This window comes from Saccopteryx leptura, chromosome 11 (assembly GCF_036850995.1).
Source record: "Saccopteryx leptura isolate mSacLep1 chromosome 11, mSacLep1_pri_phased_curated, whole genome shotgun sequence".
Classification (NCBI taxonomy): Eukaryota; Metazoa; Chordata; class Mammalia; order Chiroptera; family Emballonuridae; genus Saccopteryx; species Saccopteryx leptura.
The window spans coordinates 428,907-445,255 of record NC_089513.1 but is presented as its reverse complement, the minus strand read 5'-3'; the positions used below and the strand labels follow the sequence as shown (position 1 = coordinate 445,255).

Sequence of the window (16,349 nt, the reverse complement as noted above, 5' to 3'; positions counted from 1 at the left end):
GGGCGCTGGCCACACCTTCTCCCCCAAACTGGAAACCTCTGCTGGGCAAGAGGCCAAAGACCACGTTCCTGAATCACATCCCAATGTGAACTCATGGTGGAGGGGGACAGGCTGCAGGGGGGCACGGTGTCCTCCCCCCTGAGCCCTGCCCCACGCCTGCAGAGCAGTGCTAGGTCCCTGGGTGCGGGTGACACCATGCTCACAGAGGAGAGTACAAATGCAGTGAGTCCTTGGTCCCAGCAGTCACTGGGCAGCCTCGTGCAGGATGTGGGCTTGTCGGGGCAGTTCTTCAGGTGCCTGTCATCGCTGAAGATCGTGGTGGGTGGACCGGGTGCAGGAAGGGGCCAGGCTCACTTTCAGCTCTACCCTGTCTGACTCACAGGTCTGTGGCCCGATTTTAAACTGTTCCAACGTGCTAGCCCAGGAAGTCATGTCACGGCAGGCCCCACACTCTGGCAGATTCAGGTGCCTCGTCAGGAGCAGGCCGTGCTTTCTTGCCATTCCCCAAAGGGAGGTCTTTCTACAGTTTTCTGTGTGGTGTGTGTGTGCGCACACCTGCTCCTTGGCCCTGTCCCCAAACGGTCCTGAGATGCTTGTGTACACCCTGTGAATGCATACTCCTTAGATCTTTTATGATTGGGTCTAGCCCCCTTTCTGACAGCAGCCCTGACCTACTCTAGGTGGGAGGGCTCCAGTGGCCGCAGAGAGTCCCATTCCCCTGCAGTGATTGGTTCAGAGAGGGGCATGTGACCTCCCTGGCCAGTGAGACAGAGGGTCCTCTTCCTCTGAATGTTGTGTTGATTGTGACTCCAGGACCCGCCTCCACAAAGAGAGGAACATCAGAGATACCAGCCGCAGAACCATCTGTACAGCATCCCAGGCACACAGTGAGGTCCTGTGGGTTGGGCACCCACCCTGCACTTCTGGTCCTGGGCTGTCTTCCAGCATCAACTCCCATATGTGCCTTGACCAGGCAAGCCCAGGGTTTCGAACCGGTGACCTCAGCATTTCCAGGTCGATGCTTTATCCACTGCACCACCACAGGTCAGGCCATATGGTCTTTTTATCTGCATTTCGTAGTTTGTGATTGCACATCTACAGGTGTGATTACTGTTCACCATCTGGCTGTCAAACTGTCAGCACCATGAAGACACCCATAGGAGCTAAAAGCCAGGCCCCTTCTGGATTCAGTAAAACTTTTTTGAATGAACCAGCCCATCCTGGTGACTGGAAAGATGCTTACTGTGTATTTCCGACCCTGCTTTTCAGAGCAGTGTGCACCTTGGGAGTCATGTTGGAATGCAAACCAGACATCGCAGGAGGCCCAGGTGCGAGGCTGAACGCACACCTGGTGGAGCGGGAGCCGGGGCCCCAGAGACCCTGGCTCGTGGCTGGGCGGGCCAGGTAGGCCAGGCTCTGGCTCTGGCTCCTGCTCCGAGAATTTCCTGGGCTGGGCCCTGCTGCCTGCTCTGATTTTTGATGTGGTTGGGACCACATCGTAGACTCAGGTTCGTGTTGTTTTCTTTCAGTTGCCATGTTGTAAAGGCTTCCTGAGTCATCAACTAAAACGGCTCTCCGAGGCTGCCTCAGATTTCATCCCCGGGAAAGGGCTTCGTCTGTCTGACAAGCTTCTACAGCCTCCAGTTTTCACTGTTGTAAATATTTTGATGAACATTTTCTAGTGTCATCTGTTTGCTTCTACTGACCGGCCATTGCTGTCACCTGACAGGAGGCGGGGCCTTAGCATGTGGGGGCGGGGCCAGATGGGCGGGGCCTGGCCGCAGGGCCCTGGTCTGCCCTCTCAGCAGCCAGGGGCTCAGAGCTGCTGGGACTCCAGGGTTACGTGTGTGCACAGTTTAGGGCTGCATTGCAGGGCAGATGTCAGGGACCTCCTGTGTGTGAAGGGCATCGTACCACTGGAGACCCTAGGAGTATCCTGTATCCTAGACGAACACAACCTGAAGGTGGGAAATGACCGAAGGACCCTGGGAGCCGTGGCCCAAACCCGCCAGGGAGCACTCGGGGTGTTGGAACAGGAAGGTCTGGTATCCAGCACCCTTGGTCCCTGGGGGTCAGGGCAGTGATTGTATCAGGGCCAGTGGTGCAGCCCCTGACCTGCAGTGTGTGGGGCTTCAGGCTGCCCAGCCCCACCCGCATATGGGTGACAGGAGCCCAGAGAGGCCCAGGGCTTGTCCCCATGCCAGAGCAATGGCCAGAGCAGGACATGTAGAAGGGCCCTAGGCCCTGTGCTGGGATGGCCTGAGCCCCACATAGCCCCTGGTGGCTCATGAAGCAGACATGGCAGTCCCCCCATTTCCTCTTTTCCGCACACTTTCTCCTCAGACCGCATGACTGAGGCTCATCGCCACCATGCTCACTGTTTCTCATCCCCACTGGAAGGTAGGTTCTGGGAGGACAGGCATTCTTTCTGTGTTGTTCACTGTGCTCCCCAGCATGACGGACAGTTTCTGGAGTCAGAGCCCATTTCATAAAATCTGAGGTGGTTGAAAGCAGGCCCACACCTCACAGTCTTTGTTCTGTGAGCACCAACTTCTGCTACGGCCAGTGGGGGATGAAATAAGGTCACGTTTTACTGAGAAACCCAGTGCAGGATAGTGTCTATTCAGGAAGTTCTTATTGGCAGTTTGGATAAGGGAGTTCAAGTAAAGAGACACATGTCACTTAAAATGACCCTTTTGTGGAGTGTCCTGATGCTCTGGTGGTGCTTGAGGTCACTCTTGTGAAAGAGCATGTAAGGAGAATGATGACTACACCCCCTTCTGGGGAAAGCAATTAGGAAACAAACCCTTTTTCTTAAGACAGTACCCAGTACTTTCAGGTGCCCTGAGTATAATGAGAGAGCACAGAAGACTGGCATTTAATGTTGGGCTTTGATGGCTGAAATGAAGTTAAAGCCAGTGCCCTGTTAGTTTCTCACAGGGAATGTGTTTCACAGGCCTAGAGACCCAGGCCACTCTCTTACCCATTTGCAAACAGGCCAATGTGCCCTCTTGGTTGTGCCTGTGGAAACACCTTCACCTTCCCGCTGACGGTGGCCTCTGCCCAGGTTGATGGGTTGTGTGTGGCGGCACACAGGGTGAGGATGGTGCAGGCAGGCGCCCCTCCGTGACTCCGTTGCACTTCCTGTTTATTTGATGGTCAGTCAACGTTAATGTAATTGAAATTTTAGAGTTTTATTTTTAAATGGTTAACAGAAGTTTAATTCATGATTTCGGTGAAGATTTGAGTTCCTGCTGTATGGCAGAAGGGTGCTAGGCTGCAGCAACCAGACCCTGCTCTCACGGGCCTATCCATTGTGAGCTGTGGTCCTTTCCTGGCCTCGCTCAGCAGTAATTAAACATCTGTGGCTGTTGGGCTTTGGGAGGTGTCTTAGAATGACCCACTTACTAAGCAGATTTTTTTTTTCCCTTTTTTTTTTATAGAGACAGAGAGAGAATCAGAGAGAGGGAAAAACAGGGATAGACAGACAGGAACGGAGAGGGATGAGAAGCATCAATCATCAGTTTTTCGTTGTGACACCTTAGTTTTTCATTGATTGCTTTCTCATATGTGCCTTGACCATGGGCCTTCAGCAGACCAAGTAACACCTTGCTTGAGCCAGTGACCTTGGGTCCAAGCTGCCTGGTGAGCTTTACTCAAACCAGATGAGCCCGCGCTCAAGCCGGCAACCTCGGGGTCTCGAACCTGGGTCCTCCGCATCCCAGTCCAACACTTTATCCACTGCACCACTGCCACATCAGGCACCAAGCAGATTTTAATGGGGAAAGATTCTTCCTTAATGCCTGGTTCCGTGGCCTTGCCTGGTGAGTCTGACGACATGCCATCATGCCCCATGGGTACCTTACAAACCAGGAGCCAGGTGACTTAACCTTTTTAAAGTTCAGAGCATCTGTGAGTCCGAGCCACCTCCCCCATAGGACCACTCAGTATAGGGGCTCAGAAGGCACTCGGAAGGGCACTTTAATGGGAAGCTAGCCAGTGTCATTGTGGACATGAAGACAGCTGGCCAGACTTGAGGTGCCCACCAAACAGGCCTTTCCTGCTTTGACTTAAATCTGTTTCTGTGACAGTGGAGTTGTTTAAACATGTGGGCAAGTGTGGAGAGACCTCCTTAGGTATCAAGAAAAAGAAAAAATTTTACATTTTAAATATTTTAGGAATAGTCATGGTAATGGATTTATCCTTAGAGTGTCATGACACTGAATGATGAAAGCAGGTTTATATTGCCAGAGCCTTGTGACTTCAGAAATATCATTCATATGAAGTCCTAGCTGCTGCACTGGAGAAGAGAGACTGAGGTCCGTTTTCAGTTTGTGGCCCTGGTGGAGAGGTGTGTGTGAGAGAAGGCAAGTTCTGTCCTGTTCCAGAGTGCCTGTCCTCAGTCCTCCTTCCCAGTTCAACTCTGTGGGACCAGTGTGAACTGGAAAAGCTTGCCCTACCAGCTTAGACAAAGTATCACCTCCTGCTTCTCCACTGTGGGGCTGGCAGTCATTGAGCCCTTCCTTCTTAGGTCTTCATCTTTCTAAATTGATGAGTGCTGAAAGCAGGTGGTTGTACCTGTGGTCCCACCTTTCTGGAGCCGAAGCGGGCCTTCCATTGCACCAAACCCTCAGGGCTTTCCATGTTTCTGGATATGGCTTTCAGTCAGCCTTCAATTGGCTATTAGCATTTATTTATTTATTTATTAAAAACATTTCTTGTTGATTTTAGAGAGAGAGAGAGAAGTGAGGAGAGAAGAGACAGAAACATCAATCTGTTCCTGTATATGCCCTAACCGGGGATCAAACCTGCAACCTCTGTGTATTGGGATGAAGCTCTAACCCAGTGTTCTTAAACCTTTTTACACTTGGGGGCTGGTGAAAATAGAGTTATTTCAGGAATTGCTAAGGCAGAAATCACCTGGAGCATAAGCAAATTTAACTAAGATCACTGGGTCTATAATTTTCATACAGCATTAGGGTGGTCAACTCCTTTCTGTACTGGCACAAAATTTCTGGCAGACCAGTCTGTGGACTGGTGGTTGAAAAACACTGCCTGACCAGCCAAGCTTTCCGGCCAGAGCCAATTGGCTTTTTTTTTTTTTTTTTTTTTTTTTTTTTTTTTTTTTTTTACAGGGACAGAGAGAGAGTCAGAGAGAGGGATAGATAGGGACAGACAGACAGAAAGAGAGAGAGATGAGAAGCATCCATCATCAGTTTTTCATTGTGACACCTTAGCTGTTCATTGATTGCTTTCTCATATGTGCCTTGACCGTGAGCCTTCAGCAGACTGAGTAACCCCTACTTGAGCCAGCAACCTTGGGTCCAAGCTGGTGAGCTTTTTGCTCAAGCCAGATGAGCCTGCACTCAAGTTGGCGACCTTGGGGTCTCGAACCTGGGTCCTTCCACATCCCAGTCCAATGCTCTATCCACTGCGCCACCATCCGGTCAGGCCCAGTTGACTATTTAAAAACAAATTCTTCTTTAAGGTGAAATATTAAAACAAAAAAAAAGGTTTATAAGCTATATTTCACATGAGATAAAAATCACACTTTATGGATGGATTTGCATGTTCCTAAGGATTATCAATGTTGAGGTCTTTTCATGTTTTTGTGGGCCATTTGTACATCTTCTCTGGAGAACTTATCTATTCGATATCTATTCATTTTTAATGGGGTTACCACTCTATTGTTGAATTTAAGATTCTTTCATATATTTTGAAGCAAGACCCTTATTAAATTTATGATTTGCAATATTTTCACCTATATTTTTTATCGTATTTTCACTTTCTTGATGGTAACCTTTAAAGCACAATAGTTTTCAATTTTGATAAAGACCAGTTCATCTATTTTTTCTTTAATTGTTCGTGTTTTCAGAATTATATAAAAAAATCAGCCTGACCTGTGGTGGTGCAGTGGATAAAGCGTCCACCTGGAAATGTTGAGGTCGCCGGTTCGAAACCCTGGGCTTGCCTGGTCAAGGCACATATGGGAGTTGATGCTTCCAGCTCCTATCCCCTTCTCTCTCTCTCTCTCTCTCCTCTCTCTCTCTCTCTCTCTCCCCCTCTCCTCTCTAAAATGAATAAATAAATTAAAAAAATTTAAAAAAAATCATTGCCCAGCCCCAGTGATGCAAAACTAATCCTGTGTCTTCTAAAAGTTTTGTAAATTCAGTTCTTACAGTAAGGTCTGTATGCAGTCTGAGTTCATTGTTGCTGATGCTCTGAGGCAGGAGTCCCGGCGGGCACTGCGCCAGCTGTCTGCTGGAAACACTGTTCTTCTCCACCGCTGGCTTTTCCTGGCCTTCTTATCAAAAGTCAATTGATCACAAATGTAAAGTTGTTTTATACTCCTCTGAGATTCAGAATTAAAACTCCTTGGATGTCTACAGGGCTTTGGTTATTTTCCATAATTCTCAATAAGTTGAGTTTGACCATATTCAGCAGGGTTCTTACTGCTTTTAGGAGAAGTGGAGCTGTGTTCAAGAGGTGCTTTGAGTTGAAATCTTAAAACAGCAAATATTCTGTGCTTCCTAAGCTTTTAGCTATCTTGGGTTTCCACCACATTCTTGACCAAGGAGAAGTTTCTTGCTCTTTGACGAGAACTTTCTCTGTAACCTAGTTGATTCAATAGCACTTTACTTCTGTAGCAACTGGTATTGCTCACCACAGCAAGCACTTGTTGGAACCTCCCCTTAACTGTGACAGGAAATTAGATAAATAGGTAGATATATTCTATTTATTTTCTAATTAAAGTATAATGATCATGCTATTATTACTTAATATTTTTAAAGGGAATATAAATAGATTACATTTACAAGCTGATTTAATTTTGCTTATTGGCCTCCTTACTTTGTATTTGAGATTTTTTTTAAATTTTAAGAGGTAACCCCCCATTTTTACAATTCTGTTATAGGAATAATAGTTGGGTTCCATTATGAAATACAGTAAATATTACCAAAATAATAATAACAAAATGTCAGTTTATTTGTCTGCAAGCTCTGGGAAGTAAGAATTTATACCTCAGTGAAATTCTTTATATTGAATGATATCATTTTGAAAAAGTGCGTGATTCTTTACCAGTTTTCAAAAGAGTGGTTGGTTCCCTGGCATCATCCAAAAAGTAAAACATAAATTTTTGGTTATTATGATCAAATGTATTTCTACATTCTGGGTATGTTCTAACCCATGATAGTTAGGATCCTTATTGATGATCAGATGTTCAAATAATCCTGTCTTTGGCTGTTGTGGCTGCTGGGAGATGATTCAGGCTAGTTCCTGAGCCCTTTTGGTTTGACCCTAATAGTCCTTCAGGTGACTGGGGTATCTGCCTCACTGGGCCCTACAGGACACCTATATAAATGGCCACTTTGCCAAGACTAGGAGATCTAACAAATGACAGAGGGAAGCAGCCAGAATGAGGGAAGAAAGAAACATGTCCCAAATGAAAGAACAGGAGAAAATTTCAGAAAAAGAAGTAAATGAAATGGAGGCAGGTGACCTACCAGATGCAGAGTTTAAAGCACTGTAGTAAGGATGCTCAGTGGGAACTCACACAAAGAGATAGGAACCATACAAAAGAACCAGTCAGCCTGACCAGGCGGTGGTGCAGTGGATAGAACATCAGACTGGGATGTGGAGGACCCAGGTTTGAAACCTCAAGGTCGCTGGCTTGAGTGTGGACTCATCCAGCTTGAGTGCAGGGTCGCCAGCTTGAGCTTGGGATCATAGACATGACCCCATGGTTACTGATTTGAGCCCAAAGTTTGCTGACTTGAATCCCAAGGTCGCCGACTTGAGCAAGGGGTCACTCTGTCTGCTATAGCCCCCTGGTCAAGGCACATATGAGAAAGCAATCAATGAACAACTAAGGAGCTGCAACAAAGAATTGATACTTCTCATCTCTCTTCCTTCCTGTATGTCTGTCCCTATCTGTCCCTCTCTCTGACTCTCTGTCTCTGTCATTAAAAACAAAACAAAACAACAGAACCAGTCAGACATGGAGAATGCAGTAACTAACATGAAGAATACACGAGATGGAACCAATAGCAGATCTGACAAAGGAGAGGATCAAGGCAGTGATTTGGAAGATAGGGTAGCAGAAAATACACATTTGGAACAGCAAAAAGAAAAAGAATTTTTAAAAATGAGGACAGTTTAAGGGACCTCTGGGGCAATATCAGATGTACCAACATTTGCATCCTGATGGTCCCGGAAGGGGAAGAAGGAGAGCGAGGGATTGCAAACTTATTTGAAGAAATAATGGTTGAAAACTTTCCTAACCTGGCAAAGGAAAAGAATGGTTAAGGTGGTAAATTTCATGTTATGTGTATTTTGCCACAATAAAAACATTGGGAAAAAAATGCTTTTATCGTATCACATTTCCCAACTTTTCCCCAAATTTTGGTGTTTGTTCAGTGTGGGGAGCATGTTCACCAGACTGCTCACCTCACGGAGTCAGCCTCACTAGCTGACACCTACCTGTTCCTTCAGAAAAAAGTCAGAATTCATTTCCCCCTCAAATCACTGTGCTGTACACCTGAAACTAACATAACCAGTGTGTTTGTGTAACAACTATATTTAAATTTTAAAAATTTAAGAATTCACATGTATTAAAAGAACTGATGAATAAATTGAGATGCATCTTAGATCAAGTGCCACCTGCAGTTAGGACTGACGTGGCAGAACGCCTTGTTTAGAGCCTGCCCTGCTGTCTCTCGTTATGTAAATTGCCGGACAGGGCACTAGTCTGGGAGGCACGAGTGGAATCAGGATGCACTATGCCCAGTTTAGGGTGATATTCAACTATGAATTCTATACAGAAGTCAGAAATACTCTTACTAGTTTTATTAGACATGATCAAGGTCTTTTTATATAATTAGTAGAAAAAAAGGCGTATACTGATTAAAAACTGAGGAAGTCAGTCTGTATTTAGAGGTGTGAGAAAGGAAAGATGATGGTTGATATTGAAATAAACTTATGTGATGTGATTGGATAACCAAGTCTGGAAAAAGAAATCACGTGAAACTTATGTTGTAGGCTTGATGATCTCTTGTGCCTTGAAAAGTTTTGTAGCCCCTGGCCAGCCAGTTGTGTATACTTAGAATAAATACCAAGAAGAAAACCATGCTCATCTTTGAGTGATGGGGGAGGGACTTTAGGTTAGCTCTGCATTTTCAGGCCCTGCTGAGTTCAGAGCCTTTCTTCCCTGACTCAGCCATTGAAAGTGGCTTTCCCCATACAAGCGCTTTGGGTTGTCCCACTGTTGTGTGCCATGAAGTTTTTTTTTTTATCCCTGTGGCCATGCAGGATGGGTGAGGAGCTTGTTTTCCTTTGCTTTTTAAAAGGGAAATGCCTCAGGAGACTGGTTCTCCAGATCTGTGGAAGTTGGCCTCTAGAGACTAATTCCCTTAAAACTGGTGGTTTTATGTGTCCGCTCGCCTGCCCACACCACTGGCTTCTCCTGGGAGCTGTCAAAGTGCAAATTCTGGAGCTGTCAGTTCCAGACTTGGGGGCATTCAGCTGACTGATGCAGCCCAGATTTGAGAACCAGGCAGCCCTGGATGGTTTGAGTGGATTTGCCCTTGACATAATGTCCGGAGGATATAGTGACTAGTTTTTTGTAAGCAGTAGGCATTTCATTTCTGTGTCTTTTGGAACCAATATAATTAGTTTGCAGTTACAGTGAAGAGCCTGATGCCTTCAGTCCCCTGTTGCCAAGTGAGGAACAACTGCCAGAACCCTCAGTCCAAACAAACAGGCGGTGCCTTCACATCCCTGGACAGCTCACCCTGTGGGAGGTGACCCAGGTCCTCTCCTGGCAGGTGGCCCAGAGCTCCGCAAGCAGCTCTGTGGGAATCTGAGCCAGGGCCAGGGCAGCCAGAAAGAGGGGGACTGGGCGATTCCTGAAGCAGGAAGATGAGGACCATCTGTTTTGAAGAGTGACCTGCTCTGTCTGGCCAGTTCCAGGACATGTGCTCTGTCTCCCTGAGAGCTGTAGTGTCCTTTTTACCAGGTCCCTTCTTTCTTTCCATTTTGCCTCCACTTCTGATCCTATGGAAGTGCAGCTATGTGCTCTTTTTAAAATGCAAATTATGTTAAATCACTTTCTTGCTTAAAATTAAAATTGTTCCAGGGCTTCCAGTGCCCTTAGAAACCATCCGGAAGTTTAGCAGCATGGCCGCCCCTGCCTCCAGGGCCTGGGCCATCTAGACTGAGGAGGAATGAAACTCCTGTGTCTTCCCTCCACCCTCCTCCTTGCTCACTGATTCTGACAGTGTCCTCCCGACAGCCTGAGCTTGCACCAGGAAGACAAGAGGACAGGGTCCTGATCACCACTGTGTCCTAGACCTTTGGAGGCTTAGTAAACATGTGTTAATTTTTAGTGCCTTTTCCCTGTCATTCATTTACGCCCGTTTCTTGCATTGTAGTTTGGGGCTGAGTTCCGAAGGTTCTCCTTAGACCGTCAAAAGCCTGGGAAGTTCGAGGACTTTTACCAGCTGGTCATGCACACCCACCACATCGCCAACATCGAGGTGACCATTGGCTACGCAGACATGCATGGTGACCTGCTGCCCATCAACAACGATGACAACTTCTGCAAGGCGGTCTCAAGTGCAAACCCCCTGCTCAGGGTCTTCATCCAGAAACGAGGTACCGAGGGGGCTGAGCTGCTGCTCATTTCAGAGATAAACATGGCTTTCTGTTCTGCCTGTCGCTGCAGAACCACAAGATTCTGTGTCCTGGCATGTGCCAAGAGACGGAAGGGATTGGCATTTGTTTGGTCAACATTACTCTTTACTAGAAAGGCTTAAGCTACTTGATTTCTGGTAATAACTGAGGAAAAAATCATATTGATACTTTCAGTATTTAACTGGAAATAACCTAATTCCATCACGAAAAGGCCTTAATCAGTAACCCAAGAATGAAAATTAAGGTTGCCAGTGTGTTTTCCACTGTGTTTTGGGACTGGAAAACAATGCCAGCTCTAAATTGTTGCTTTGGTTAACTTTTGCTCTGAAGGCCTAGTTTTCTGTAACATCATCTTGTGGGAAAATAAGTGACCGTGACATGATTAATGGTGGAAGAGCTGGACCTCGTCCTGCGCACCCCTCAGAATTGCATTTCAGATTTGTTTTTTAGATTTTTTAAATTATTATTTTTTCATTTATTTTTAAAATTTTTTTACAGGGACAGAGAGAGAGTCAGAGAGAGGGATAGATAGGGACAGACAGACAGGAAGGAACAAAGAGAGATGAGAAGCATCAATCATCAGTTTTTTGTTGCGACACCGTAGTTGTTCATTGATTGCTTTCTCATATGTGCCTTGACCGTGGGCCTTCAGCAGACCTAGTAACCTCTTGCTCGAGCCAGTGACCTTGGGTCCAAGCTGGTGAGCTTTTTACTCAAACTGGCGACCTCTGGGTCTCAAACCTGGGTCCTCCGCATCCCACTCCAGCGCTCTATCCACTGTGCCTGGTCAGGCAAATTATTATTTATTGATTTTAGAGAGAGGAGTGAGAGAGAAGGGCATGGGGGAGGAGCAGGAAGCATTAACTCATAGTTGCTTCTATGTGTCTTGACCCAGCAAGCCCGGGGTTTCAAACTGGTGACCTCAGCGTTCCAGGTCAAACACTCTATCCACTGTGCCACCACAGCCCAGGCTGCATTTCAGATGTTTTCACTAAAGTCTGGGAGAACCTTAACATTTTTAAATAATAAACTGTTAGTCCTGGCCAGTTGGCTCTGTGGATAGTGGGTCGGCCTGGCATGCAGACGTCCCGGGTTTGATCCTCAGTCAAGGCACACATGAGAAGCAACCATCTGCTACTTTTTCCCTCCCTCTCTCTCTTCTCTCTCTCCCCCCTTCTGCAGCCAGTGGTTCCACTGATTTGAGCATCAGCTGCAAATGGGGGTTGCCGAGTGGATACTGGTCGGGGTGTTTGCAAGAGTCTGTTTCACTGTCTCCCCGCTCCTCTCACTTAAAAGAACATATACCATTGGCCCTTGAACAACATGAGGGTTAGCGGTGTTGACCCACACACAGTCAAGAATCTGTGTATAACTTTCAACTCCCCAGAGCGTGGTTGTCCCTGGGCATCCACAGGGAATCAGGTCCAGGACCCCACAGATACAAGACCCGGGGTTGCCCACATCCTCTGGGGAATGGCTAGATCAGTGCATCCAGTCAGCCCTGCACTCCCAGTGCAGACCAGAAATGGCAGGTGTTTGTGGAGGAAATCGCGTGTAACTGGCCCCGTGCACACAGGTTGTACCGTGTTGTTCAAGGGTCAGCTGTACCAATGGAAAGAACAGGAGGATTTAAAGGCAGGCGCATTGGGCCCGTGCCCTGAAGGGCCCCAGAAAACCCCAACTTTACACTTTTTTCTAATGTAAGGGGCCCAATGTTTTCTTCTGCGCCTGGGGCCTCAACCGACCTTAATCTGCTTCTGGGAAAGAACCCTCTGAGGTGACACTTGACCTTTGGAAAATGGCAATTTGTGGCTGACTTGGTCATGATTGTCACTCTTTCCCTGAGGGCACCGCCTGTCCCTTGTAAGCACTGATCACCCTCAAGGAGCAGTGGCTGCGGGGACATGTCCAGGTCACGTGTGTGGTGCTGTGACGTAGATCTTAGCAGCAGAGAAAGGCGGCTCAGTCTCCTGGTGGCAGGTGGCTGCCCTAGCGGAACTCCAGCACCTGCATGTGCTGGGCGGAGGCCCTCAGGGACATAGCCGGTGCTCCGGCAGCAGGTGCCCTCTCTATCGCAGGGGCTTCTGAGGTGAGTGGACAGTGTGCAGAGCTGAGAGCACATGGTCTGATGCTCAGAGTTCTATGACTATGAGCCGTTGTGTCCTCATGTTTGTGGCGACAGAGGGCACAGCAGGGGACTGCTGACTTCACTGTGGACTGTTCTCTGGCTCAAGATCAGAAAGCTCCGATCTGTGCGTCTGCTGCTCCGGGTGTCCTGCTGACGAACCGAGAAGCCTACCCAGCTGCCTCTTCCTCACGCGGCGTCAGGACCCTCCTCCGCCTCCTCGGGGCCTGGCTCTGCTGCAGCTTCCACACTCTCCCTACCCCTGTGCCCACCCCATGTCCCATGGACAGGTGCTCCTGCCCCCCTCTTGGGAGGGCCCGCCTGCCCACCTGCCTTCTCTGAGCTGTGGGTGCTCACAGCTCTCAGGGCTGGCGTGTCCCACACCTGTGCCCACACAGGTTGTAGTGTCTGCTCATCAGTGCAGGAGGTGAGCGGGGGCATGAGGCGCCCTGTGATGGCGGACGACACAGGCTGCGCCATCTGTGGGAACGTGATGTCTCTGTGCCGCTGCATGTGGGGCTGGTCTTGGAGCAGGGCAGATGGCACTCTCTGTCCTTCCTGAGGCCGGTCCTCGTGACACTGGCACCTTCACTGTTGATTCCCTGACACTGAGTGATACAGGAAGCTCGAGTCCGTGTTTGCAGGTGGGAACGGTTAACATCCATGGCGTCACCTCTCGCTGGGGCCAAGGTCCTGCATCCTGTCTTCACTATGTACTTTTCTTCTGGCCCTAGAGGACTTTCCCAGGGTTTGGTAGCTGCTGATGGTTCCTCCCTCTTGTTTGTTCTCAGTGTGAGCCTTTCACCTGCAGCCCCCGCCTTTCTCTGTTCTGTGACAGCAAGGAGTGTGGAAACAGGGTGCAGACTGTCCCTCTAGTACTTTTCCCTGGCTATCCTTACCTGGGGCACCCACCTAGGGTTGTTTTGAGGCTTAAACAGGAAGACGTCCCCATGTTCCCAGGAGTGTCAGTGTCACATGGCACAGGACTCGCAGACCCTGAGGCCTTGTTACCAGTAGAGATCACAGATATTGTCATATCTGCCAGTTGTAGCCAGATACCTGAGCATCATTTATAGTAAGTCATCAGTACAAAACGGCACAGATTGCTGTTTAGTGTGTTGGTGGGAAAGACAACAGTCAGCCCTCCACATTGGTGGGGTCACCTAACCACAAGAGGAAATGCTCGGGAAGAATGTTCCATTTCTGCCGCCGTGGGCTGCGCAGGGAGGCTCACGTGGCTGCTTCTGTACCAGATGCTACAGACTTGGTCCTTGTTCCTCCCTAAGTGATGAAGTAAACAACTGTTCACATGGCATTGACATTGTGACATGAGTTGTAAGTAATCTCGAGGTTCCGTAATTATATAGGAGGGTGTTTGTGGGTCCCATGCAGACACTGAACCATTTTCTATGAGGGCCTTGAACATCTGCATGTTCTGGTGTCCACGGGGGGTCCTGGGACCAGATTCCCCACAGACACTGAGATACAGCTGTTCAGTGTGGTCTCACATGTTTGCTCTAGTTTTTTGATAATTATCTTCTGAGTGATCATTTCCTCTGGAATCCCATGTATTTTGCTTTAGGCCTTTAGGAATGTTATCCAGAGAAGGCGTCTGCAACTCTCCTCACACGGGGGAGGGTCTTGGCTGCTCAGGTTGGGAGCTCAGACGCAGGCCAGGACTGACCACCAGTCAGGGGCTTTTCCTGAGGATGGTGGATGTTGCCTCTGTTCGTGGGGGCCAGGTCCACACCTGTGGCTTCACATTTCCAGGCACCTGCATTGACTAGATTTCTGCAGCCCTCTGTCCTAGCTGGGCACTGTCAGCAGCTGTGGGGTTTCTTTTGTGAATAACAGATGTTCACATGCCTTTCACGCTCATGCTTTGCCCACTTTAGTGAGAGAATGAAGTAGCTCCTAGTGGCAGAGGCTGAGACATAGTTGCCTGTCTGGATCTCACACTCAGCCAGTGTTAGGGAAGAAGCGCTTCTCTCTGTCCTCACGGACCCTGTCATCCCCAAGGACGCCAGCCTGAACCAGGGAGACCACAGGATGACAGCAGCAGAGAGTATCTCTTTCTATTTTCAGCAGAATAAACAGGAAGTGCAAACACCCATTAAATAATTACTTCTACTACCAGTGTACCTGGTATTCTTGTTAAGAGACTGGCCTTTCAGCTTCTTCCCCTTTTCTTCCTCCCTGTCCTCTCTCCTTCCCTCACCTCTTCCCTCTCCACCACCCCCTTTCTTGGCTTCCTTCCCTCACCCCTTGACTCTCCCCAAAAAGAGGAAAAGAAAGAAAAAGGAGGGAGAGAGAAGGGCCTTTCTGCCTCTCAGGCTGCAGCCCAGGAGAAGAGGTGGAACCCTAGCTGACTGTCGGTTGCTCTCTGTCCTGGGGGTTCATACCGCTCAGGGTGGCAGGGAGGTGATGGATTCTTCATTGTACCACAAGACTTCAGGGACAGAGGACTCTGAAATATTTGCTTCTAAACTAACCTAAACATTGCACATTGGCATGTATCTCTTCACTGTCCTCTGGCATTTGTTTGGGTTCCTAGAAGGAGGAAGACACACTTGTAAACTTTGATTTATCAGAAGTTGCATGACTGGGAGCTGGGGCAGGGGAGTGAGGTGATTCCCTGGAGTAGCCAGAAAAAGGAATCAAGGTTGTTCTTCAGAGTAAAATGTGTGGAATCAAGGGGATTTGGTTTAGACATTAGTAGATTTTTAAGGTATCAGGCACGTAACTCCTGAGTATGATGCCTTTTTCCAGATTCTTCGTTAACAGTAGCTGGAGTCCCATCTGGTCGCTAGTGGGAGGCTCCCTCCCTGCGTGCGGGAAGCCTGTGTGTCTCACTGTTCAAGCTGCCACCATGGAATGTCTGCACCGCCCTGGGCTTACACCCTCTGCTTCTGGGGCTTGTCCTGAGACACGCTTGCTGCTTTAATCACACTGATTCCTGACAGTTTGTGTATTTGGAGAATTTTTTTAAAAAATTAAAATAAAGGGTAAAACTTCTCCCACTGCTTCCCATGGGAACATGCAGAAAACAGCGCCTGACCCCCACCCCCCCACCAGGAGTGGGAGTGATGGAGAGAATGTGCTGAGGCTGCTCAGGCAGAGGGAGGCAGAGCGAGCCCCCCTCCCCCCTCCCCTCCTCCGTCCAGAGCAACCCAGGGCTCCTCCTGAGGTTGGCTGCCCGTGAAGGCTGTGAACAGGTGGCCACCTGCGTCCTGGGCCTGTGTCTCCTCCAGCCGACTTCATTCTGTGATGGGCCCGGCAGCACAGCTTGTGTGTGGAGTAGCCAGAGCTCACACACTGGGTTGGATCCTACTGCTCTTATTTTCTAGGCACACGTACTTTTAAATGTTCAAGTCCATAGTATATTTATAATTTGGATCCATGCATTTTATTTTATTTTTTCTAGTTTTAGAGGGAGAGAGGATGAGAAGAATCAACTTGTAGCTGCTCTCACTTTAGTTGTACATTGAGCTTCTCATATGTGTCTTCACCAGGGCTGAGCCCATGTCCTATGCTC

General features: G+C 48.3%; 1 protein-coding gene across 2 annotated transcripts in view; it reads left to right on the top strand.

Moving 5' to 3' along the window:
* Positions 1-16,349, top strand: part of PARD6G (par-6 family cell polarity regulator gamma) — a 62,734-nt gene that overhangs the window by 9,711 nt on the left and 36,674 nt on the right. For both annotated transcript variants that reach the window (XR_010747408.1, XM_066353225.1), the window contains exon 2: positions 10,428-10,650. Coding sequence is in view for 1 of the 2 variants with exons in the window: in XM_066353225.1 (XP_066209322.1) it covers positions 10,428-10,650 (223 nt within the window). In the remaining variant the exon portion in view is untranslated. The remainder of the gene's footprint in view (positions 1-10,427; positions 10,651-16,349) is intronic.